General features: G+C 38.4%; 1 protein-coding gene across 8 annotated transcripts in view; it reads right to left on the bottom strand.

Annotated features, from left to right (window-relative positions):
* The window catches only part of NF1 (neurofibromin 1), a 244,679-nt gene that overhangs the window by 213,724 nt on the left and 3,035 nt on the right, over window positions 1–27,920 (bottom strand). The window contains exon 1 of one of the 8 annotated variants that reach the window (XM_040243978.1): window positions 16,175–17,982. The exons of the other annotated variants lie outside the window; for them this stretch is intronic. Coding sequence (XP_040099912.1) covers window positions 16,175–16,177 — 3 coding nt within the window. The 5' untranslated portion in view covers window positions 16,178–17,982. Of the gene's footprint in view, window positions 1–16,174; window positions 17,983–27,920 lie in introns of those variants that run through there. 8 annotated transcript variants of the gene reach the window in all.

Genomic DNA, 27,920 nt, shown 5'->3' with positions numbered 1-27,920 from the left:
TAAGAATACTCAGAAACAATGAAAACTCACTAGTAATGAGTCCACCTAGCCCCTGTATCTTGGTTTCTAAGGAACCCTTCTCCTCTAAAAGGAACCAGGGCTCCTTAGGGAAACAGATGATTCCAGCTCTGAAACACAAGGAAGATCCAAAGAAGTCTGGAACATCGTGTTATTTTAGAAAGAAAGGGAAATGCTCAAAGAATGATGGAGACATGTCAAAAGGACACAGAAGCCAGACTAAGGAGGCTCTCCCTGGCCAAATCTGTAATAATGTGAGCAAAAAATAATGATAAACCTATTATCATCCACTGGATAAGAGAAACAGTCTGTAGTCACAGGAATCCTTGAATAAACTAAAAGCTTGATGAAGAATGGGCTATTTACAGTTTCTAAGCACATCCATACAGTGTGTGTGTTTATCAGGGCAAAGAGTAACTTTATAACGAAGAAGCTTGGCTCATCATCTTAATCAAGTTACCAGAGTTAGCATTGTCAACAGCTAGACCATCTAAACTGTGTCATTTGATGGATATAAGGGTACAGCACTGCATTTGAATTCCTATCAAGCATGTATAATATAAAGTTAACCATGAGGAAAACGCTAACAAATTCAAACTGAGGAACAGTCTACAAAAATTAACCAGATGATGTTTCAGAGTGAAAGAGACAAAAGAGACACAACTAATTGTAACATGATTCTGGATTGGATCCTTCTGATATAAAGGGCGTTACTGGGAAAAATATAAAGTTCAAATGGGGCCTCAGAATTAGGTGGTAGTATTAAGGCATCAATGTTAATTTCCTGATTTGGACAGGTATATTGTGGGTAGTGCAATAACATTTTAATTTGCAGGAAAGGCAGTGAAGTATTCAGGACATCAGCAACTTACACTTAAATGGTTCAAAATAAAGACTCTGTGCTTTACTCATAGCTTTTCTGTAAGCTTATGACTGCTTCAAGATTTTGAATAAAGATTTAAAATCTGACTGAGCTCTGATTCAATACAGGCTAAACGTCAGGTTTGGAAGTGGCAGGAGGAGAATCCAATACATTTACAACAGCATTTCCATAAGGAACAAGTATCTGAATTTCACACAGACTTACAAGTGTCTGCATATAAACTAGTCACAGGCTGAGGACTCTACTGCTCCTAGTAATAATTCAGCTTTCTGAAATCTGATGCTCAAACTCAGGATTCAGGAAAGAAAAGTACCTCTGGAACCTACAAAATAATTTTGTTCCGAAACTCAAACAAAAATCCCCTCGCTCTTAATTTATAGAGAAGGCCCATGTTCTCTACCCATAAGTGCTAAAGCCCAGCAATCATTTATTATTTAATGAAAGATATAACTAATAACCACATACAAGTAAAATCAAATATGTCTACAAATAATACCTTTTATTTACTTTATTCACTTTTCTTTGAAGACTTAAAATCACAAAATTAGTATTATTATTATTATACACAAGAGGAAAATCATAAATTTCTCTACAGCAGGAAACATCAAACTAAGAATTAAATCACACATAACATGTCCCAACATACTCCAATGTGTGACGGCCCTTTCCCAATGTGCATTTCCTCTACACATTAATCAGGCCTCCTCTAGGCAGGAGGATATAATAATCAACCTTTGAGAAAAACGGTCCGTTTCTTCTGACACCAGCATTGTAATTTTAAGATTTCTTTCTCATCCTATATAGAGAGTCACACTGACCTGAAGGCTCACTCTGTACACGCATACCTGACCAAAACATCTTTGATGAACTTTATGTATATGATCCTTAATCCTTTGTCTCAAAAATGCATACTACTACGTCTCTAGCTCTTAACCTGTTCAGTTCAATTACGTCCGACCCTTTGCGACCCCACAGATTGCAGCACGCCAGGCCTCACTGTCTATCACCAGCTCCTGGAGTTTACGCAAACTCATGTCCGTTGAGTCAGTGATGCCATCCAACCATCTCGTCTTCTGTCATCCCCTTCTCCTCCTACTTTCAATCTTTCCCAGCATCAGGGTCTTTTCAAATGAGTCAGCTCTTTGCATCAGGTGGCCAAAGTATTGGAGTTTCAGCTTCAGCTTCAGTCCTTCCAATGATTATTCAGGACTGATCTCCTTTAGGATGGACTGGTTGGATCTCCTTGCAGCACAAGGGACTCTCGAGAGTCTTCTCCAACAGCACAGTTCAAAAGCATCAATTCTTTGGTGCTCAGCTTTCTTTACAGTGCAACTCTCACATCCATACATGACCACTGGAAAAACCATAGCCTTGACTAGATGGACCTTTGTTGGCAAAATAATGTCTCTCCTTTTTAATATGCTGTCTAGGTTGGTCATAACTTTTCTCCCAAGGAGCAAACGTCTTTTAATTTCATGAGTGCAGTCACCATCTGCAGTGATTTTGGAGCCCAAAAAAATAAAGTCTGTCACTGTTTCCACTGTTTCCCCATCTATTTGTCATGAAGTGATGGGACCAGATGTCATGATCTTAGCTTTATGAATGTTGAGCTTTAAGCCAACTTTTTCACTCTCCTCTTTCACTTTCATCAAGAACCTTTTTAGTAGTTCTTTGCTTTCTGCCGTAAGGGTGGTATCATCTGCATATCTGAGGTTATTGATATTTCTCCCAGCAATCTTGATTCCAGCTTGTGCTTCATCTAGCCCAGCGTTTTTCATTAGAGTTACATACTCTGCATGTAAGTTAAATAAGTAGAGTGACATTATACAGCCTTAACATATTCCTTTCCCTATTTGGAACCAGTCTGTTGTTCCATGTCCAGTTCTAACTGTTGCTTCCTGACCCGCATACAGATTTCTTAACCAGTAGAACCTCAGAAAGCTTCTAAGTGTCTGTTTCCCAGGTTATAATCCTCAGTTGGCTTGAATAAAATTTTCTTTTGTTCTCCACTTGATTGTTAACTGAATTTTCATCTATATGCATTATTATGACAGACTGAGATTTATAATCTAATGGGAACTACAATCTAAAAGTATCTAATCCAATATCCTCTAGCATCCCCAACTTATAAAAAAAATTTTTTTAATTTTTGGCTGCACTGGGTCTTCATTGCTGCTCATGGGCTTTCTCTTGTTGTGGAGAGTGAAGGCTACTCTCCAGCTGCGGTGTGCAGGTTTCTCATTGCAGAGGCTTCTCCTGTTGCAAAGCATGGGCTCTAGGGCCCATGGGCTCAGTAGTTGTGGTACACAGGCTTATTTTCCCTGTAGCATGTAGAATCTTCCTGGACCAGGGATCAAACTCACATCCCCTGCATTGCAAGACGGATTCTTAACCACTGGACCACCAGGGAAATCCCTCTAGTACCCCCAAATTTAAGTTGAAAGTAGAAAACATTGAGCTATTATTTTCTGATTAAATCTGAAAAATATAAAAAGGACAAGGAAAGTGGGGAAAGTGAAAAAAAGAAAGCAGCTTTAAAAATGCCAAACTAACAAGCTCAAATGTGGGAAATCTCAACTTACAATAGAAACAATGTACAAATGTTAATCAAGTACTAGCTTGATTAACCTATACTTCTAAATATATTTGATATACTGGGCTGGAAGATGATTCCACTGATTGAGTTTGGGGCAGTCAGTGTCTGAAATGGCTCCCAAGGAGCCACACCTCCTGACATTCACACCTCCTACATTCCTACCAGTGTTGGTCATTCTAACCACTAGAATACAGCAGACATGATAATGTCTCTCTTCTGATGTTAGTAATAGGTTATCAACGATGGAGGATTTCATCTCCAACTGGCTTGTTTTATCCATCCCTCACATCCCTCAATCCCCACTTCTTCTTCATTGCTTGCTCTACAGAAGCCAAAAGCCATGTCATGAGGACACTCAGGAAGCCTAGAGAGGTCCACACGGCAAAGAACTAAGGTCTCCTGCCAACAGTCAGGGGGGTGAACTTAGAAGCACATCCTCCTGCCAGTATTTCAGATGCCTGCAAGTGTAGCCAACAGCTTGTCTGCAACCTCAAGAGAGACACTGAACCAGAGGCACCGAGGTACCCAGCTAAGTCACTCTCATAGTCCTGACCCACAGAAACTGTGAGATAATAAATGTCTGTTGTTTTAAGCTGCTAAATTTTGAGGTAATTTGTTTTGCAGCAATAGATAACGAATGTGTTGTAGATCTAAGTGCTGAGGTTAAAGAGCACCAATCACAGTTCCCCAAGAGAAAAAAACTAAAGACTTTGTCCTAACAGATCACTGCTGGCTAGAGAAAAGGTATATGAAAAGGAGAATACTTAAATTCTAATCAAAAGACCACTCCCAATTCCCCTGAAGGAGCACAACCAAGCAAATGCCTTAGTAAGGAAAAAAGCAAAGTATTTCTTGTATATGAAATCCCACATCCTTCCTAGCTTCTTGGTTACCTGGAATTTCTAGTACCCATTTCAGATTTTTTTTTTTAAGACTAAGTAAGTACTTTCTATATGTCAAACACTATGCTGGGTGCTGGAGATAAAAGCGTTAAGAAGTTAAGCATGATCTCTGCCTTAGCAATACTTTTCAAACAGCAACATTTCTATATTGTGAGGGAAATTTTTAGTAATAAAAGATTCTATGGACACATTGTCTTATTGCACCATTAACACAAAACTTTTACTTTTATAAAGTAAATGCTAATAATCAAATGTCTTTATCATCCAATATATCAATATTCTATAAACAATAGAATTACTAGCTAACATTTATCAGGCACAAGTACCAGGCACTAAACATATTCTACACTTCATTTAATCTCACAATTATTTTTATTAATCTAACAATTATTTTTATCCTGATTAAGATCTTTAGCCTCTTTCTTTGCCACTCTCATTTCCCCACCACTTTCCTCATTCATACTTTCAGAAGTATCATCCCTGAACCCCAGAGCAGATGTCCCATATATGAATGCTCTGTGAGCCTCCAACAACTATAATTAAACAACTAAATGATAAGTTGTTTAATATCCATATCCATCCTTATGTAAGAATGCAAGTCCCATGGGAGCAGAGAAGTCTCTTTCTTATAACCTATGTTATTCCCTGGGATTAAAAGTTTTAAAAGGCAATTAACAGGACTTCCTGGTGCCTCAGTGGATAAGAATCCACCTCCTAACTCAGGAGACACAGGTTCAATCCCTGGTCCAGGAAGATTCCACATGCTACAGAGCAACTAAGCCCGTGGGCCACAACTTCTGAGTCTACTCTCTAGAGTCTGAGAGTCGCAACTACTGAGCCCGTGTGCTCCACTACTGAAGCCCATGGGCCTAGAGCTCATGCTCCACCGCAACGAGAATCCCACGCACTGCACCCACAGAGGAGCCTCTGCTCTCCACCACTAGAGCAAGTCCATACACCGCAACAGAGACCCAATGCAAACAAAACCAAAATAAATACTTTTAAAAGACAATTAATAAATGCTTGCTGAATAAAAGAATGAACTAGAGTGTTAACACTCCTCTCTCCCTTGGCAGCAACCTCTTTATTACTCAATGCAGTGTTCTTCAAATTATGGTCCAAGAACAATAGGTGGTTCTTGCTAGTCTACTGCCCAGTCAACAGATAGTTAAGGGACTTCAGAGGAAAACCCAATTAACCATTTCCTTCATCTATATTTCACAAATTTGAACCATAAAATAATATTGCCACAATGATCCTATTACTTCCCAGGTGAATGAAAACCTCCAAACCATAAACCACCAGTCCCCTTCATCTGGATGTCAGAATCGTGGAACCAGACATAGATCTTCCCAGGTAAGCAACTGGGCAGTATTTTTCTAGAGAAACTAGATGCCCAAAGAAAATACTTACATTTGGAGGGCTTCCAGCAATGAGCTAGTTTGCCACCAACTCACCCTACAGTAAAGATGATATGCATGAGCTTCCAATTGTCTCACATTTAAGAATAAACATTTAAAGTGGGAACAGACAACCTAGAATCACCAGACACGAAGAAGCCTTGCGAGCAAGAAAGAAAGGGGATCAAGTAAACACACACAAATTAATTCTCAGGGGAAAAAAAAGAGGATTGAGAAGAAAACTTGACACACACAAAAAGTTAATCATTGACATCCTAAAACACATTAGGAAAGATTTTAAAGGATGCAATTTTTAAAAGACAGCAAGCAAGAATAAAAAAGAACATTGGGAAAGTTAAATATGAGCGTGTGTCATGAGTCCCCAAGACTAACCCCAGGTTCGGAAGTATGCTATAAGGACTCACAGGACTTGACAGAGTCACATTCACAGCTGTGATTTATTACAGCAGGACACAAAGCAAAACCAGCAAAAGGAAAAGGTATAAAATCCAGAAGAAATCAGACGCAAGCTTCCAAGGGACCTCTCCTAGCGGAGTCGGACAGAGCAGGCTAAACTGCTCCAGCAATGGGGTGTGACTACATATGTAAAATATTGTCTACCGGGGAAGTTCATTAGAGACCCAGTACTCAAGGTTTTTACTGGGGCTACTTTCTGCCTACCCATACTAAATTACAGACACTCAGATGGCGAGCAGGTGTTCAGCATAAATCTTGTTTTGAACAGTTTAAGCACAGTGAATCACTCTTATTGAGGAATGGTGGGAACCCTTCCAAACCCAAGGTACCAGACACCAGCCAAGGGCCAACTTTGAATCAGACCTTTCTAAGGATAATAGTTCTCAGGCTTGCTATGTTAACTCTGTACAAACAGAAAAAATAAAAAGGTAAAGAGTTGGAAGATATAGTCAAGATATAGTCAACATTCTCTAGGAAATAAGAGAAAACAGGAGAGGAAAACAGTTTTTTAAAAAATCACAAGATCAATTCCAAAACGTGAGAAAAGGAGGGAGGAAAAAAGAAATGAATGTGGAAGAAAGAAATTACCAAAGAAATATCTCAGATCTGAGTCTCCAAACTGAAAAAGACCCATTAGGTATCCAACTATGTTACTGCTGACCTGCACAATAGCAAGGACTAAGGAAAAAAATCCCAAGGACTTCCAGAAAAGAAAAAATTAAAAAAGTAGCCCACAACATTATAGGAACCAGAACGTCATTAGATTTAGCAATAATTCTGTGATAAACCAGAAGACAATGAAGAAATGATTTCAAAATTCTGAGAAAATTTATTTTCCTTCTAGAACTTAATATTCAGATGAATTATCAAGTAATAAAAAGGTAGGATAAAGGTATTCTCAAACACTGGGATCTCAAAATTGATCTCTTCTTCACCTTTTTATTCAGCAAGCTGTGGAAGATGTGCTACAAACTAATGGGATCCACAAAACAGGGAAACCAATATAGGAAAGGAGCATGGGAATTTCCAAAAGGAGAATGAAGGAAGAATCTCAGGCTGAGAGCTACGCACCTGGCCCAACAAGCAGTCAATCCTAAACAGGAGAATGGGAGGAAGTCCTCTGGAAAAACAATTTCAATGGATAGATTAATAGATTTCACTGTGTGAAAACAGTACTGAAAGAATGTTAATAATATGAAGAATGAACAACAGGTAAACCAGAAATACCAAGGCTTCCCTGATGGCCCAGACGGTGGAGAATCCGCCTACAACGCAAAAGAACTGGGCTCGATCCCTTCGTTGGGATGATCCCCTGGAGGAGGGCATGGCAAGCCACTCCATTGTTCTTACCTAGAGAATCCCCATGGATAGAGGAGCCTGGCGGGCTACAGTCCATGGGGTCACAAAGAGTCAGACATGAGCGACTAAGCACAGCACACATAACTGGTAGAGCTCCAAGAAGATAAACAACATATTTAACATACTGAAAGAAAAGCAAATGCCTAGAATTCTATACATCCAATAAAACTATCATTCAAGAATAAGGGGCAAACAAAGACACTGACATTGAAAGACACTGAATGAAAGGAAAATAAGAGGCATTACCACAAGAAACTTCATCAAAGGAAATTCTTAAAAATATGCTGCAAGCAGAAAAAAAATGAACCCAAAGAGAAAGTCTGAGATAAAACAAAAAAGGAAAAGTTGAACAAATAACAGCCACATAATAAAATGACAACATACAGGTAATCACAATGACTACCAATGGTCCAAACTTTCCACTTAGAAGGAAAAATAATACATATGTGCTGTTTATAAGAGATGGACTAACGTAAGGGGAAAAAAAAGATGAGTGATCAAAGAATGGGAAAAGATTTACCAAGCAAAAATAAACAAAACAAAACTAGAGCAAATGAAGACAAAAAGCACTGAAAATAAGGAGGATTGCTACATAATTGAAAAGTGAAACAGGAGAGTGAAAAAGTTGGCTTAAAGCTCAACATTCAAAAAACTAAGATCATGGCATCTGGTCCCATCACTTCATGGCAAATAGATCGGGAAACAATGGAAACAGTGAGAGACTTTATTTTCCGGGGCTCCAAAATCACTGCAGATGGTGACTGCAGCCATGAAATTAAAAGATGCTTGCCCCTTAGAAGAAAAGCTATGACCAACCTAAACAGCATATAAAAAAGCAGAAACATTACTTTAACAACAAAGGTCCATCTGGTCAATATGGTTTTTCCAGTAGTCACGTATGGATGTGAGAGCTGGACTATAAAGAAAGCTGAGTGCGGAAGAATTCATGCTTTTGACTGTGGTGTTGGAGAAGACTCGAGAGTCCCTTGGACTGCAAGATCAAACCAGTCAATCCTAAAGGAAATCAGTCCTGATATTCATTGGAAGGACTGATGCTGAAGCTCCAATACTTTGGCCACCTGATGCAAAGAACTGACTCACTGGAAAAGACCTCGATGCTGGGATAAAGATTGAAGGCAGGAGGAGAAGGGGACAACAGAGGATGAGATGGTGGGATGGCATCACCGACTCAGTGGACACGAGTGTGAGCAAGCTCCTGGAGTTAGTGATTGTCAGGGCAGCCTGGCGTGCTGCAGTCCACACAGCTGCAAAAAGTCAGACATGACTGATCAACTCAAGATTCAAAATTTAAAAATTCAAGATTCAAATCACTTAGAGGATATCATTTTAAAATCCCTATGTGCCTAATAACAAACACACACACACAAAATTGACACATAATACAAGAAAGTTATAGAGTCCTTCTACAAAAGAACTAGCTAGTAAAGAACTGAGGCCTCTAGCCATCAGCTGCGTAAATGACCAGGTCAGAAGTAAATCTTCCAGGTCCAGTCAAGCTTTCAAATGAGTGTAGTACAGCAAAGAGTTTGACTACAACTTCATGAAAGACTGTGAGCTAGAAACATCTACCTAAGCTGCTACTGGATTTCTAACACACAGAAATGTTATGAGATAATAAGTGCTTGTGGTCCAAAGTTGCTACATTTGGGGGAATTTGTTACACAGCAATAAATAACTATTATAATGCTCAAATTCATAAAGCAAACTTCAAATGTGAAAGTACTGGTATCATACAAACCATATTTACTGGCCACAGGACATTAAGATAGAAATTAACAACCAGAAGAAAACTAGGAAATGTCAAGAAACACTCTGGATGAGTGAGCTATAACTAAAAGAGCATTTAATAAATAATTAATAATACATTTTTAATTTTAAATTGAGATTTTTTCCTAAAATTATTGCTCAAGGAACTCCAAACATTGGTTTTTTTCTTTTAAATAGCCAAATGCCTAGGCTTCACTGCTGCTGCTGCTGCTAAGTCGCTTCAGTCGTGTCCAACTCTGTGCGACCCCACAGACGGCAGCCCACCAGGCTCCCCTATCCCTAAGATTCTCCAGGCAAGAACACTGGAGTGGGTTGCCATTTCCTTCTCCAATGCATGAAAGTGAAAAGTGAAAGTGAAGTCGCTCAGTCGTGTCCGACCCTCAGCAACCCCATGGACTGTAGCCTTCCAGGCTCCTCCGTCCATGGGATTTTCCAGGCAAGAGTACTTCACTAGCCCAATCTTAAAGGGAAATATTTCCCCTCCCTCAAGCAAATTTGGGCTAATTCTTATTCTCAATTATTGGGAAGTAAATTACTTCTTTGATGTCTCGTGCTTTATCTTAAGGTGTTAGTCACTCAGTAGTGTCCAACTCTTTGCAACCCGATGAACAGCAGCCTGCCAGGTTCCTCTGTCAATGGGATTGCCCAGGCCAGAAAAGAGATGAAAATTCTGCAATCTATTCCACAATAGCCATATTTGTTAAATTTTAAAATTTTTTCCAAAAAATTTTAAGTAAAATTATCATCCAAAAAGACTGCCGAAAATATGCTAAGAGTCAGAGCTTAGCACACTTATTTGGCCTTAGGTTATATATACCTAAGAATGCAGGTTACATATAGCACAGTATGCAATTTCTGCAGTTTTACAGTACTGATTAATTCTCACATCTAAACCTAAAGATGAAAAAACCACTTCAAAAATCCCTATCAAAATGAAATACAGGAAACTGGTAAAAACAAAATAGATTTTTTAAGTATGTGAATTATTTGGGAAATTGTTACTGACAAACCTGGAGTATGGACCATGTATTAAACAAAACAGTACTGTTATCAAAGTTAAATCTTCTGACTTCAATAATTGTACTATAGTTAAGCAAGAGACATCCTTACTTATTAAGACACTGAAGTATTTAGAAATAAAGGAACATGATGCCTACAACTTACTGTCAGATGCCACCTCTGCATACAAAAGAAAAAAAATATATATGTGTGTATCTTTATATTATATACACACAAATATACAGTCACATATGGATAGAAAGAGATAACAAATAATAAAATATACAGAAAGAAAAATATAAACAGCCAGTTGTTGTTGTTCAGTCGCTAAGTCATGTCTGACTGCAACCCCATGAACTGCAGCAAACCAGGCTTCCCTATCCTTCACCATCTTCTGGAGTTTGCTCAAACCCATGTCCACTGACCCAGTGATGTTATCTTTAATTAATTAATTTTTTATTTTACTTTACAATTCTGTATTGGTTTTGCCATACATTGACATGAATCCACCACGGGTGTACATGCGCTCCCAAACCTGAACCCCCCTCCCACCCCCTCCCCACAACATCTCCCTGGGTCATCCCCGCATCTCCTCTGGGTAAAGACTATATGGGACTTTTTATACTAGTGTTGCAACTTTTCTGCAAGTTTTAAATCATTCAAAATTCTAAAAGTGTATAGGTAACATTGGCAGCTCCAGAATTCCAATGTAGTGTTTATGTACCAGAACAATTTGCCTCCAGGTCATCATTTTAACTAGTATTTAAATTATATTCGCTTGTAAAAATTATTTTCCTAATACAATTATTTTAAACCATCAACCAAATGTCTAAATCAACTTATTTTTCTAGTTATATGATGCATGCAGTTGGTGTTAAAAATGAAGACAGACATCCAAACAGAGTCCAAACAGGCACAGATAAATGTTTAAGATGTTTACCTCTGGTGGTCACATTTTTAAAGAACATATTAACAAAATGTTAATGACTTTGTTAATTCATTATGGATACGAGTTTGAGCAAGCTCCAGGAGCTGGTGATGGACAGGGAAACCTGGCATGCTACAGTCCATGGAGTTGCAAAGAGTCAGACACGACTGAGCAACTGAACTAATTAACAAAATATTCTTCTACAATTCACCAATTATAAATTTTAATAAATTTTAATTGTGGAAGATAAGTCAGAACAGTCTTTGAAGAATCCAATCCAGGTTTCACCTCTTTCCTGAGGCTGAGAAAAGATTTTTTGAATGGCAACAATTCTGTGCATTGGTTATAATAGGACATTTAAAATAATCCTAAACTCATTCCAGGGAAGGAGAGGCTTTTCAAATAACAGAGTTCAAGAACCTGGCACTGTGCTGAGCTTACTACTTAGTTCAAACCAGAAGCCTGAGCTCTTTAGTCATGTACCAATGGCCATTTATTACAACCAGGCTGAATGAAAGAGAATTTCATTCATAAAAATAGAAAGCAAAAGATCAAAATAAACTTGGAATCATCATGAAGAGGCAAAGAGGAGGGTCATTCTATTAGCTGTTGTAATTCGTCTGCATTACCTAGGAAATAAAGGACTACTGATACATAAGGACAGGGAGGACTCTGGAAGCCCAAGGATTCTCTGATATATCTCCTATACATGTGTAATAGTAAAAGTTAATGGAAAATACACATACACAAAGTAACATGTGAAGAATAGTGAGGAAGATTTGGGTTACCTCACCAACTGAGGTCCTGTATGAGGGCAAAGGAAACATGGAAAGAGCAGTAGAAGAAACTAGTTATAAAGATGAATTTACAATCATTCAACTAGTTAACAAAAGCAAAGTCTACAGCAGTTATATATATTCTTTTCTTACTACAGAAGATTTTGCATGAATGTATAATTTCTTCTCTCTTCTTCTTCTCAATATGTTATACAAATTTTATTAGTAAAATTTAACTGGCTCAGTGGTAAAGAATCCACCTGCCAATGCAGGAGACATGAGTTCGATCCCTAGATCAGTAAGATCCCCTGAAGAAGAAAATGGCAACCAACTCCAGTATTCCTGCCTGGGAAATCCCATGGACAGAGCCTGGCAGGCTATACTCCATGGGGTCACAGAAGAGTCGGACACGACTTAGGAACTAAACAACAACAAACAACTTTACAATTTAGCCTTTCAATTCAGTTCAGTTGCTCAGTCGTGTCTGACTCTACAGACTACAGCACGCCAGGCTTCCCCGTCCATCACCACTCCCAGAGCTTGCTCAAACGCATGCCCATAGAGTTGATAATACCATCCAACCATCTCATCCTGTCATCCCCTTCTCCTCCCGCCTTCAATCTTTACCAGCATTGGGGTCTCCTCCAGTGAGTCAGTTCTTCGCATCAAGTGGCCAAAGTATTGGAGCTTCAGCATCAGTCCTTCCAATGAACACCCAGGACTGATCTTTAGGATGGACTGGTTGGATCTCCTTGCAGTCCAAGGGGCTCTCAAGAGTCTTCTCCAACACCACAGCTCAAAAGCATCAATTCTTCAACATTCAGCTTTCTTTATAGTCCAACTCTCACATCCATACACGACTACTGGAAAAACCATAGCTTTCAGTAGACGAACCTTTTGTCAGCAAAGTAATGTCTCTATTTTTTAATATGCTATCTAGGTTAGTCATAGCTTTTCTTCCAAGGACCAAGCATCTTTTAATTTCATGGCTGCAGTTACCATCTGCAATGATTTTGCAGCCCAAGAAAATAAAGTCTCTCACTGTTTCCACTGTTTCCCCATCCACCTGTCATGAAGTGATGGGACCAGATGCCATAATCTTAGTTTTTTGAATGTTGAGTTTTAAGCCAGGTTTTTCACTCTCCTCTTTTCACTTTCATCAAGAGGCTCTTCAGTTCCTCTTTGCTTTATGCCATAAGGGTGGTGTCATCTATACATCTGAGGTTATTGACATTTCTCCCCGTAATCTTGATTCCAGCTTGTGCTTCATCCAGTCCAGCATTTCACATGATGTACTCTGCATGTAGTTAAATAAGCAGGGTAACAATTTACAGCCTTGACGTACTCCTTTCCCAATTTGGAACCAGTCCATTGTTCCATGTCTGGTTCTAACTGTTGATTCTTGACCTGCATACAGATTTCTCAGGAGGCAGACTGTCTGGTATTCCCATCTCTTGAAGAATTTTAAGGCATTGGTGTAGTCAATAAAGCAGAAGTAGATGTTTAGTCTTTATTTATTTCGTCTTTAGGTAGCATGATATCCAGATAGGACTACAAATCTGAGATATAATTAACATAGCCTAAATGTGGAATATGTTAATGTCACCAACAGATGGATACAACAAGTATTGGGATTTTGCTTCCCACTTTGGGAAGAAGGTAAGAACATCTTCATTTTTAAAAAGACAACTTCCATCTTATTAGGCAAAAGCACAGAGTATTTGTCTTCTGTACACAAGATCAAGTATCTGTATAAAGGCATATATGGCTGCTAAGTAGCCAAAGGAGGGGACTGTGCCAATTGCTAAGTTACTGCTTCTCATGCTCACATCTATCCTTCTATGCCTTGTTTTCTGATGGTGCAGCTACTATGCAAACTACGTTCCTCCTTTGCTACCTGGCTTCTTGTTAAGGCCCTGCCTAGCGCACACTGAAGAAATCCTGTTAAGACTAGAGCAGGGACAAAGCTCTTGATTCTTCCTCTTTGCAAACTATCTATACCAACTTATTCTTGAGAAAAAACAACAAACTTGGAGGATTTACCATATCTGATTTCAAATTTACTATAACGCTACAATAATCAAGACTGTAGACTGGCAAAACAATCGGCATACAGAATCACACCAAGTACAAAAATTAACTAAAAGTGAGTCATAGACCTAAGCGTCAAACCTAAAAGAAGAAGAAAACACAGGAGAAAAATCTCAGTGAACTTACATTAGACAAAGGTTTCTTAGATACACCATCAATAACATAATCCTTTTTTTATTTAGAAAAATTGATAATTTGCACTTTAGCAAAATTAAGAACACCTGCTTTCAAGACTAAGAAGAAAAAAAGCAAAAAACAAAGCAAGTCAGAAACGGGGAGAAAATATTTGCAAACTACATATCTTGTAAAAGACTTACATTTAGTTTATATTACAAGCTCTAAAAACTCTATAATTTAAAAGAAACAATTTTTAAAAACTGGGCAAAGGATCCAAATATACACTTCATCAAGGAAAATATTCAGCTCGTAAATAAGTGCATGAAAAGATGCTCATTAGTCCTTAGGGAAACGCAAATCAAAACCAGAATGATATATCATTTCATACCCACTGGATGGGTGTAATTAAAAATTTTTTTAGTTAAAAAAAATTTTTTTAAGAAAACAAATGTTGGCAAGGATGTGGAACAATTGGAATCCTCATAGACTGCTGTAAAATGACAATCACTTTGGAAAAGAAAAATTGGAAGCTTCTTAAAAAGTTAAATATGTGTGACTTCCCTGGTGATCCAGCAGTTAAAAATCCACCTACCAACGCAGGGGACACGGGTTCAATCCCTAGTCTCAGAAGACCCCACATGACTTGGAGCAACTAAGCTCATGTGTCACAACTACAACTACCAAGCCCAAGCTCTAAAGCCTGTCCTCTACAACAAGAGAAGCTGCCGCAATTAGAAGCCAGCACACTGCAAAGAAGAGTACACCCCCAACCCTCACCGGCTGCAACAAGAGAAGGCCCAGGGGCAGGAACCAGAGCAGTCAAAAACAAATCTGAAAAATAATAATAAAAATTAAAAGAAAATAAAAGTGAAATATATACCCATGATATGACCCAGCCATTCTACTTCTCTGTAATTATTTACTCAAGACATCCACACAAAGTCGTATACAGGAATCTTCAGGACATCATTTGCAATAGCTAAAACTGGAGCAACCCAAGTATCTACCCAACAGGTGAATGAATAAATATCGAGAAAAACAGCTCAGCAGCTGCCCAGAAATGGGATGGAGGTAGGGAATAAATTATGGAGCCCAGGGGAAACTTCTGTAGGAGACACATACATTCATTATCCTGATCATGGTGCTGTTAACATAAAAGTCATCAAATTGTACATTTTTAATATATGAAGTTTAATTGTTTATTGTATGGTAAGTTACTTTAATAAAGCTATAGAATTTCTATCATTCTAGAATAAAAAAATAAAATTGCTAAATTAAAGTTCCTAAGAACGGCCCGCCCCCCCCCCCCCCCGGAAGAGGCAGTTTTTGCATATTTATTCATAGTGGGTGTATATTTACTAATTTCACACCCAACTGGGTGCCCTTTATTATTTCCTATAGTTTTATCCCTCCACTTGAGATGTTTCCCCTCTATGTAAAGAACCTTCTTTAGTAAGTCTTACAGAGCAGGTCTGCTGGTGGTTAATTCTTTCAGCTTTTGTCTAAAAATGTCTTTATTTCACCTTCATTTCTGATGGATATTTCTGCTGGGAATAGAATTTTAACTTGGCAGCTTTTTTGTTCAGAAAAAATGTCATTCCATAATTTTCCAGTTTCCTCGGTTGTGTCCAAAATTCAACCATCGTTTATATTAGTTTCTTTGAAAGTAATGTTATCTTTTTTCCATCCGGTTGCTTCTGAGAGTTTCTTTGTCTCTATAGTTTTCAACAGTTAAGATATATCTGAGTGTATTTTTCTTTGTATTTATACCGCCTGGAGTTTGCTAAGCTACTTAAATGTATAGGTTGATGTCCTTCATCAATTTTGGAAAATGCCTTACCATATCTCTTCAAATATCGGCTCCCATGCTAAGTCTCTACTTCTGGATCTCCAAATACATTATTCAGTATTTTTTTTTTCTTTTCTGGAGGCTGCACCACACAGCATGTGGGATCTTAGTTCCCCAAACAGGAATCAAACCCTGCAGTTGAAGGACAGAGTTTTAACTACTGGATTGCTAAGGAAGTCCCATACCTTATTCAAACTTTCACTACTACTGCTTTGTTCTGTCCCACTTTTTCCATTTTTTTTCCTCCTGTGTTTCAAACTGGATGCTTTCTATTGTCTTTATTCTTGTCTTTTATTGGTATAACCTGCTATTAAATCCACCCAATGAATAATTAATTTCAGTTACTGTGGGCTTTTTGTCATGCTTTTTTTTATTTTTAATGTGCCAGGCACTGTACTAAGTGCTGGGAACACAGCAGTGAAAAGACAGCCACAGTCCCCGCTTTCACAGAACTTCAGTGGTTTATATTCAGTTGACCTGTTTTCCCTCTTTTAGGTAAATGAAAAGTAAGGCAAGGGGTAGATTGAGAGCCTAGGGTTCTGCATCAAAGTTTACTTATTAACATATAAATGACAGACTTCAGCAACTGATTTATTTTTCATTCCCCAAATATCCATTTAATTCCTTTTCATGAATTCTAACTCTCTATAGATTCTCCACTTTTTCCTATATTTTCTTTAGCATATTATGGTTAAAGTCCCCATCTGATAATTTCAATTACCAGGCAGTGCCACGTGGCTCAGTGCTAAAGAACCTGCCTGCCAATGCCAGAGACGCAAGGGATGTGGGTTCAATTCCTGGCTCTGGAAGACCCCCTGGAGAAGGAAATGGCAACCCACTCCAGTATTCTTGCCTGGACAATCCCATGGACAAAAGAGTCTGGCGGGCAACAGTCCAAGGGGTCACAAAGAGTTGGGACATGACTAACGCTTTCTTTCACTTTCTACTTCTGTCATTTATTTTTCTTCTGGATTCTGGATCACAGTTTTCCACCTCTTCAAATTTTTAGAAACGGCTCACTGTACACTGGATATGGTAAATGAAAGAGCCTCAGGAACCCCAGAATATATCTTCCCAGTGAGCATTCTCCATCTATTCTATTACACAAAAGGGATGAGAGAGAACAACCATTACAATCTATTTCATGAACTGAAATGTGTCAGGACTATGCTGAAATTTTAGCACGATTCAGTTCACCTCCAATTTATTCTTTTCTTCAGTCTGTGTCCAGAATCAGCAAATGTTAGCAATTTTCTTCTCACCTTACAAATGGCTCTTCTATATCTGGAATTTTTTAATTAATTTTAATTAATCTAGTCATCATTACTTCTACAGTCCTCCAATATTTTTTAAAATACAATTTTAAAAGTTCAGTTTTTTCTACTTGTTGCAGTGGTATAGATGACCTACTAAATACTACCCAGCAGCTGAAGTCTCCCTGCAATACCATAATAGTCATTCATAAGCCCAGCTATACATCAGAATGATTTGGGGAGAGTTTTTAAACTAACTCACTGTCAATACCTCTAGAACTCATAGATAATCAGTTGCTGTTGTCATTGTTGTTGTTCAGTTGCTAAGCTGTGTCCGACTCTTTGTGACCCCACGAACTGCAGCATGCCAGGTCTCCCTCAGATGTTCAGTGTGGTCAGGAAATCTGTACTTTTAACAAGAGTCTTAAGTGATCCCAGTAAAGCTGACATTTCTAAAAAAGCTAATATGGGAGTTCCATGGTAGCCTAGTGGTAAGAATTCCAGACTTTCACTGCCATGGCATGGGTTCAAAGCTTGGTTGGGGAACTAAAATCCTGCAAGTCGCCCAACATGGCCAAAAAAATAAAAATAAAGAAACTATTGTGCCTGTTCCTTCTCTCCCCCATCCCTAGCGGAGTACTGATAAGGACATCTGACAAAGAACATATACTACACATAACAGACAAACCAATATATGAATATAAAAAGTTAAAAGTTCAAAATCACTAAAGACTTTGAAGATGCTAAAATAAATTATGTAAAAGCTTCATATATTAAATATAATGTAAATATATTTTATATGTGTATATATTATAAATATATTATTAAATGTATTAGACATACTTAATATGTTATGCATATTAAATATATATTAAAATATATTAAGATCAAGACAATGAGGAAGGAAAGACAAGAATCTTTAGTTAAGAGTGCATGGTATAACACCAAATGGGCTTCACTGGTGGCTCAGTGGTCAAGAATCCGCCTGCCAATGCAGGAGACATGGGTTTGGCCCCTGGGTCTGGAAGATCCCCTGGAGAAGGAAGTGGCAACCCACTCCAGTATTCCTGTCTGGGAAATCCCCGCGGTCTGTGGGGTTGCAAAAGAGTCGGATATGACTGAGCGACTAAACAACAACAATATAAGACCAATAGGAGACTGAAAACAGAACTATACAATTCAATTTCACTTCTGTTTTAGCAGAAAATAATATTATTTTCATATTTAAAAAGAGCATTTCTGCCAGCCATCCAAACACCTAAAGTACAGCATAAACCCCGCCTACCTGCTTTACCTGAATCCAAGTCTAGAGATGAGAATTCTGAGATGTGACAAGGGGAGTGCCGTCAGTGAGCACTGAGAGCTCACGGAAAGTAAGACCAGGGATGAGAAGAAGGCGTCTCAGAATGCAGGGACGGGTAAAGGCAGAAAGGTCGTTTCAGGACTATGACCTTAATCCAACGTCAACACCCAAATAATTCTAGGACTGATTACTATGCAGATGACTTTTAAGCACTTAAGAGAAGGAAGCAGTGTTTACTAATAACGAAATCTTACCTTCCTGAAGCAAGTTTACAGACTACCTTCATATACATTACCTCAAATCTTCGATTTGCAGAGCCCTATGAAAAAGGGCAAGCAGCACCGTGTCTCCTCCCAACCCTCACATTCACTCTTCAAAACACTCAGCTTGACTTTCACCCAGGTTAACTCACTCTTCAGCAGTTAGGACGCAAACTCAAGTCTTCCCCATTGAGTACTGTTTTTCTATCACGAAGCTCTCAAAGTCAGCATGAGTTAAGAATAAGTCATGCAGAAATGAGAATTGGGATTGCTTCAAAATAATGAAGAGAAGCTGAGCAGGAAATGGGTAGGAGTATCGATGAAACAAAACTAAGTAGAAGCAGGGTAATGGGTACATGGGGCTTCATTTATAATCATCTATTTTTGTACGTTTAAAACTTTGCATAAAAAAGCTTTTTTAGAAAAATACACATGCACACGCATGCTCTTTGTTAGGTTAACTGTACCAGTAATCAGATGAATACCAAAAATACAAAGCACCTGAGCTCAGCATTTTTTAAGCCTTCTTTTTTAAAGACTCAAATAATACCCTCAGATAAAAAATACTTAGAAAAAAGATGACAAATGATATGCCTGAATACTGACCACCAACTGCACCAAGAGAAAAAAGCACCATGACAGTGAAATGCTTCACTGTGTGTTCCATAAAAAATAATTGAATGAATAATATATTGGGGGGGGGACAACCCTGAGGAATACTTAAGATTTGTCTTCAAACATTTTTAAACTAAAAAGACAAACACTCTGAAGTGTTACAGAGAAGACAATTAGGAACAGTGAATAGAAGACTGAGAGGCCAAACTTTTCTACTCGCCCCACTCTTCCTTGAGGCTCATGACTCATGTGCTACTCACTAACAAACCTTGTCACCATCACCTACCAATTTTCTAGATACTTCCCCCATCATCAAAACAATCTGACTCCTGGCTCAGTTCTTCCTCAACTTCACACATCAACCACCATCCAGGTTAGTGTTGCTTGATAAAATACAGGACTCCCAATTAAACCTGAATTTTCAAAAAAACATGAGTAGTATTTTTAGTATATCCCATGCAACTGGGAAATATTTATACTAAATATTTATTATCTGAAATTAACATTTAACTGGGCATCCATTATTTCTATCTGCTAAATCTGGGAACCCGGATCTGGGTGACTTCAATGTCAAGGTGGACCACCTATCCAACATCTGGTCCTCAACATTCCTTGATCTCTTCTAGTGACTAACACCATAACAAAGACATTGTCTCCAAAACCAGCTGAATCCTTAACATTGCCCAGTACTGCTAAACGTCCTTAAACTGCACTCTCTCTCTCTCTTACTCCAACAGCTATTATAAACCAAATCCACTGCTTCCTTCTCTGCCATCTCAGTCTCTAAATTCACCACCTGAATTTAGATCCCATTCTTCTTCTACCTCCTGTGGTACGGCACTGTATGTTTCCCTTTATTATATTCTTCAACTGCTCCTACTAAAGCATAAGCCATCAGATGAAATTACATTCACCCAAAACCTTCAAACAAGGGTTTCAACATTTTAGTGAGGCATGCCAGAACCTACGTAACTGACAGCTCAGGCCAGGCTTCACTTTCTGTCAAGTTCTCCCCGACTGCCCAGGCTAAATGAAGGGCTCCTCTTACCCACTCCCATTGTATCCCATACATTCATCATAACATTCACCATAGTTTTCTTTTCATCCTTCTCTCTTACTAGACTTTAAGGTGTGAGAGTTTACGGATGGAGAGTTGGACTATAAAGAAAGCGGCTGCTGCTGCTAAGTCGCTTCAGTCGTGTCTGACCCTGTGCAACCCCATAGAAAGCTGAGCACCAAAGAACTGATGCTTTTGAACCATGGTGTTGGAGAAGACTTTTGAGAGTCCCTTGGACTGCAAGGAGATCCAACCAGTCCATCCTAAAGGAATCAGTCCTGAATACTCATTGGAAGGACTGATGCTGAAGCTGAAACTCCAATACTCTGGCCACCTGATGCGAAGAACTGACTCACTGGAAAAGATCCTGATGCTGGGAAAGATTGAAAGCGGGAGGAGAAGGGGACAACAGAGGATGAGATGGTTGGATGGCATCACCTACTCAATGGACATGAGTTTGAGCAAGCTCTGGGAGTTGGTGATGGACAAGGAAGCCTGGCATGCTACAGTCCATGGGATCGCAAAGAGTCAGACACAATTGAACAACTGAACTGAACTGACTGAGAGATTGAACAGTCATCTGTCAGGGGTATTGCAGAAGTGGATTTAAATAATCTCAGATTCCTTCTAACTATCTGTAACTAATCAATTAGTGACTGGAATTATTTTTTCAGTCAGAGGACTGGCTTAAAAAAAAAAGAAATAAAAATCAATCCATTTTAAGAATTAGAAAAGTTTTAGACAGTAGATTATATTTTTCCTGTTTAACAGATAAATGAAATAGCTCAGAATTAAGATACATTAATATAGCAAAAGTAGTCTGTGTCAGGGCAGAAACCAGAACACAGGTCTTCACTGACCTTTGTTGCCAACATCTGACCAAAACAACACCTTCTCTCTCTCCATTCCCTATTGCAAATTCAGTTATCAGAGGCAAAAAACTGAAACATAACAGGAAATACAAACGCTTCTTGTCTTTCCCCCTTAGTCCATTACCCAAAAGGAAGATGATCTGCCTAGAGGATAAACGCAAAGCATCTTCCCAGCCCTGAGCTGGGACAGAAGTGAAAGGCACTGATGAGGACAAAAGATTTGGAAAGGTAGTCCAAAAGACAAAGTGAACGATGTGAAAGTTGTTGCTGGGGGTGAGGGGTTTCAAAAAGCAGACAGAGGAAGGAAAGCAGACGGGCAAAGAGAAAGACAGGCTCAGGAATCCAACAGAACAAGGCACTCAAATCCAACCAAAGGTTAAAAGGGTACCTTCAAATTTGATCAAATCCTCAATGGAATGTTCTTAAGAGTATAAAAACCAACTTTACAAAACTGAACTGTGAAATACCAGATAAAAGAATCAAATAAAAACATACTCTCATATTTATAACTATACATTCCTGTTGGTATTCTCACAAATTCTACACTCTCACCTTCAGAATTCAACTCACTTCACCTAAAAATCTGCGATGAGTTATAAAATGTCATAAAACTAAAAATAAAAAGGGAACAATGTTACAACTTCCACTAACAGCCTGAGAAGTTTTGATAAGGTGAAAAGAATGATAAACAGTGAAATTAGTATACATACAATGCTTAAAAGGTCTAACACATGATCAATTAAAAAAAAAGATTTCCTTATGAACTCTCTTATGAACATAAAAGATTCTCTCTTAAGAACATAAAACATGTTATTTTTGAGTGAAGAAGCAATAATACTTTCTCTCTTTACATATTTGTGCTATCTGTTCACAAAATTTAGACCTTTTTTGTAAAGCTCTATTTATTGAAAGTTACTGCTCTAAGGATTAAGACACCCACACTCTAGTTTAAACTCAATCACATGTCATATGATAATGAACAAGTTGCTTTGCTTCTCTAGCTTGTTTTTCCACACATTATAGAAATAATAATAATCACCAAACTATAAAGAGAAAAAATGCTGCACAAGATAATAATTATGATAATACATTTTTATGATTATTTACAGCTTCCTTTCACATAAAATATTCATACCCAAGACACTAAACAAGCCCATGATGTAAGTAAAGCCAGGTATTATCCCCAACTTACAGATGCAACCAGAAAACTCAAGTTCAGAGAGGCTGACTTGCCCAAGGTCACACTGAAAACTGCTCAGTATACTGTGTAGTAAGAGAAAGAGCTATTGACTGTCATCACAAATTTGAGACAGTAAGAGGGGTTTTCTCATGCCCAAATTACTATGAGGACTATCCAAGGTAAGCTGTCAACAATTAGATGGAAAAGGGTTGCTTGAGGTCATTATGACCCATAATTACCCACAAGGCCATCATCTGGAAATAAAACATGATTGAAAGTAAATTAAATAAAAGTCCTTTAAAGTAAATTTCTAGATGTCCTGCTATTTAGTAAATATTCATGCCTCTTGCACTAGACACAACACCCTGCTTGGGGGATGGGAAGTGGAAGGGGTCAGGAGATCATAAGAAAAAGTTTTAAGTTCTCTGAAATTCAACAGGCTAAGACACTCCAAACTATGAAATATGAATAGGGGCAGGCAACAGCTTGTCGACTGCAGTGGCAACCCTAAGCCAAACCAAAAGAGTGCCAGGCTGTGGTTTAAAGAAAATACGCAATCTGGAAGTCTGCACCTCAAGTTATCGCTACTGCAAAGTAATTAGTACCATTTATAGCAAAAATATGTAAAGTCTAGAGGATAATTCCAATTCTTCATTATAACAGGATGGCATTCCATATTACCTTGGGGCTTTCTTGTCTCAACAGAAGCCCTTTTGATGATATAGTTTATGGTTCAAAAGCCACTCTCAGAAAACCAAAGAATATAACTATATCTCAGCCATATAATATCTGAAGTGGTCAAATCTGCCATCGACTGCAGGTAGCTGAAGAGAGTTTACTGGAGGCACTATCAGTTCCAGTTATTTATACTGTACAGTGTTAAAATTCTCTTCAGCACAACCTCTGAGTGTGCTCTGTTTACTGAAGGCTCTGCCACACAGCATGAAACAGAAATCTTACTGCTGAAATCTTAAACTTCATTCACAGTCATCACAATGTAAAAACACTTTAACGTTTCTATTCTTCAAGGTCAAAACAAAGTTTGTCTCATCTTTCCCTCTCCACCCCCAAGAAAATGGGGTAGTCTAAAAGATGTCAGACAGAATAAGCCAATGCTTTTTATAAATTCAAGTCAATCCTCAGCAAAGAGAGAGCTTAAGATGCCTATATTCTACTTCAGTATTGATCCTAAGCCTTTTAACAGTTTAAGCTGACCACAAACCTCCCCTTCTACTTCTTCTACAGAACATTCTTCTCTTTAAACTTCCTTTAAAAAATAAGCCTTCCTATCCCTCCCCGTCCACTGTCTTATATACACACAGATACACACAAAACCCCCAATGAAGAGGAGACTGAGACCTAGGGAACAGATGTGCAAAGCACATGTTTTTAGTTAATACAAGGCTCACCCTGCAAAGTATGCTGCTATAATGCAACAACAGAGAGTCTACACAGGGACCTCATAACACCAGATTCGAAAATAAAACAAAAATGCCCTACAGCAGCCTGAGTAAAGAATAAAGATGCAAAAATAAAGCATGCTTACCATTGTATCTCTAACCTCTGCTTTAAGGACAAAATTCTCCATGCTAAACACATTAAAAAAAAACAACAACAAAGCAGCAGATTTAAGACTCTAACTTCCTATTGGCCAAAAGTGTCAAATAAAAAGTGTAGCAATATTTAAAATCTAATAAAACAATATTAAATCTAATATAACAAGCCACACAACACCTTATGACATTTTTCTATTACACTTTCCAAACTTGAACAGCCATCTATTATGTATGCCACAAATAGATGATAAAGCATGAAAACAGATTACAGTCATTCATGGTAGGTTACCTAAGGACCCTCTCAGTACCCTAAGCATTTGTCAATGAACGCTAAACTGAGGTATATATTGGACCAGGTACATAAGGGGGAACATCCAGAGACTAGCCAACCTTCTTTATTTGGTAAATATACAATCATCAGTCAGCTATATAGAAAATGTATAAATTTTACATTTGGATAATCTTAGTCTTTTCAAAGCATTTCACATTCATTATCCTATCAGTTCAGTTCAATTCAGTTGCTCAGTCGTGTCCAACTCTTTGCGACCCCATGGACTGTAGCATGCCAGGCCTCCCTATCCATCACCAACTCCCGGAGCTTGCTCAAACTCATGTCCATCGAAGTCAGTGATGCCATCCAACCACCTCATCCTCTGTCGTCCCCTTCTCCTCCCGCCTTCAATCTTTCCCAGCATCAGGGTCTTTTCCAATGAGTCGGTTCTTCACATCAAGTGGCCAAAGTATTGGTGTTTCAACTTCAGCATTAGTCCTTCCATTGAGTATTCAGGACTGATTTCCTTTAGGATTGACTGTTTTGATCTCCTTGCAAAACAGTCTTCTCCAAGAGTCTTCTCCAACACCATAGTTCAAAAGCATCAATTCTTCAGTGCTCAGCTTTCTTTATGGTCCAACTCTCACATTCATACATGACTACTGGAAAAACCATAGCTTTGACTAGACGGACCTTTGTCGGCAAAGTAACGTCTCTGCTTTCTAATATGCTGTCTAGGTTGGTCATAGCTTTTCTTCCAAGGAGCAAGTCTCTTTTAATTTATCCTATCAGATCACCACAAAAAAATTTCCTTATGTAGACTTGCCACTATAAGTAAGTGACAAATTCAAGATCACAAAGGCAGTCAATCGGATCTGAAACTTGATTCAAAAATGCTAGCTCTGCTGGAGGAAATATAAATAGGTGTAAGTTCCTCCTTAAAGCTTTCTTTTGTTAAAAACCTATTCCCAGTTAAAATATCACTTATAAGATGGAGGCCACCATAAACACTAAATTATTAATAAAATCCAGTTATTTACATTTAAAATAAAGCCAAAATTACCATTCCTGTTAGCCAGTCCACCTTTGAACCAAGAATCATATGAAAAACATTCCATCAATGACTCAATGTGTGCTTATAACTCTGCTGGGCCCTGGGGTGACTATTAGTAGAATTCTCACAGAGAGTTCTTGCTTTTCAGAAAGTTTACACTCCATTTGATAAAAAAGATAAGAGAAAAGAAAATAATGCTAAGCTATGTTCAATCAACCCTTCCAAGGGGAGACACCTTAAAGGGTGTTTCTGTAGAACCTGAGGTGACAAGCACACGAAGAAGTGAGGATGCAGTGAGTTTAGTCTATAAAGACTTCATGGGGAAAATGAAGCTTGAGCTGCCCATTTTAAGTGTGGACAGGAATTAGAAAGATAAGAGGAACTAAAGCATTTAGGCAGGGGCTGGTAGAAACAGAGGCAGACAAGCAGCAATAAGCCTGAGCCAGCTTGCCTGCAACACAGGTGCACCCTGAGCCACAATGAAAACACGTCAGGTAGGTTAAGCGGGGTCAGCTCCCCATAGACCACTGTGGCACAGGGAGATGCTGCTACAAGTACTAAGGCCATCAAATATTTACACCAGAAAGAAATCTTACAGATTCTTCCAGTCAATTCCAACAAAAAAGGAAATACAGGATCCACAGAGATCTAATGGCTAGCATGAGGACTGAGGCTGTAAAGAGCAGGACAAAACTCACACCCTCATTTAGGAACCGCAGTTCAACGGTGGGCAGCACCATATGACAAAAAAGGCACATCTGTCCAAGGAGTGAAGGGTCTGCAAGCATACATAACAAGACAGCACTGTGTCTTGGGAATTCGAGGAGACTGGTTTCCAGGGGTAATGGACCACCACAGTGGCATTACAGTTCATCAAAAAACCACTGTTTGGCCAGAAGGCATCACTTTCAAGAAAGCAACAATCCAGAAGGAAAGCAAGAGGCAAGAGCTAGTTTTCTCAGAGAGTTACAGAGGACATAGGTAGATAAACCAGAGGTGGCAGGAATCTGGCAACAAAAGGAAGAAAAAGACTGATCTATACAGAGAAAGCTACAAGACCAACCAAATGTTGAAGAGAAAAGAAATCTTAGCAAGTCTGAAGGCAAAAAGGAAGGAAAAATTCAATTAGATGCTAGATAAAGGTGGGAAGAGGGAGGGAGCACAGAGAACTAATTGAGGACCAGTTGGAAATCATTTTAAAAGATGAGTTCCAGAATAAATAAGCAATTTTTTCTCACTCACCATACCCCTTGCCAAAAGAATATTCATTTTCAACTACTTATAAGGCCTTACAACAATGGCAGACCAGGCTTTCAAAACAAGGCTAAGGAGTTTTTGGGTTTTTTTTAAATCCAAAGCAACTTCAAAGTTTTACAAATCTATCTGGCCAATTAATACGTAGTTTGTTACTTCAAAGACGCTTGCCAATCATTTTATAACATAAGTTTTATACCACATATTCAAAGAACATTCCGATTAGCATTAAATTTACAACCACCAATAAGCTAGTATTAAAAATTAAAAAATCCGAGTTTACTCTCTAATATGTTCTTTAAAATGTCATTTTTTGGCTTTTTATATATCGCTTTTACTTGATCAGATGTGGAAAATGTATATTTACAACAAATCATTTGATGGTATCTTTCTCAACTTCTTAAACAAAAACCTGCATATAACCAGTTCTTCTATACTCCAAACAAAGTCCTACAGAAATTGATTGGGCATATGAAGCTAGGTGAGGCAGTTAAGAAGGGTCTCTCTAATTTAAGTAACCTGGCTAATGAGCCACAAATTAAAGCTACACACCCACACCTAAAATCGCTAATTTCAATTTAGAAACTTACTATTTAGCACCCTACAGGCAGGTTAAGGAGCAGCAGAAGATATAACTTTACACATTCAGCTTTCTGGCTGTCCACCTTCACAAGTTCCATCCCTAATTGAAGAAGTACTTATTTTTAAATTGTTAAGAATTGCTCAGTTGCCATAAATACTAGGCTTAGGTGCAATGCCAGCAGGTTACAGGAATGCTATTTTACCCACTTGGAAACAAGGACTTGAGCTCACAATGTCAAGATGAACACTACCACTGTTTAATCTGTTTCTACTGCACCAAGTTTCTGAGCAATACCCATCGCAGTACAATAGGTAATCAGCAGTGGCTAGTAAGGCATTTCTGCTTTTATCACCACAAATATTAGAAGTCCAACTAAAACATCAATTCAATCATAAATAGAGTTGCCATCTTTAGACATGCACATGCTCTCTGGTTCCTAGCTTAATAAAAAGTCTTAGCTGTAATAAAAAGCAGCAGCT

This window comes from Oryx dammah, unplaced genomic scaffold, assembly GCF_014754425.2.
Source record: "Oryx dammah isolate SB20612 unplaced genomic scaffold, SCBI_Odam_1.1 HiC_scaffold_8, whole genome shotgun sequence".
Lineage (NCBI taxonomy): Eukaryota > Metazoa > Chordata > Mammalia > Artiodactyla > Bovidae > Oryx > Oryx dammah.
This window is presented reverse-complemented; position numbering and strand designations above follow the sequence as displayed.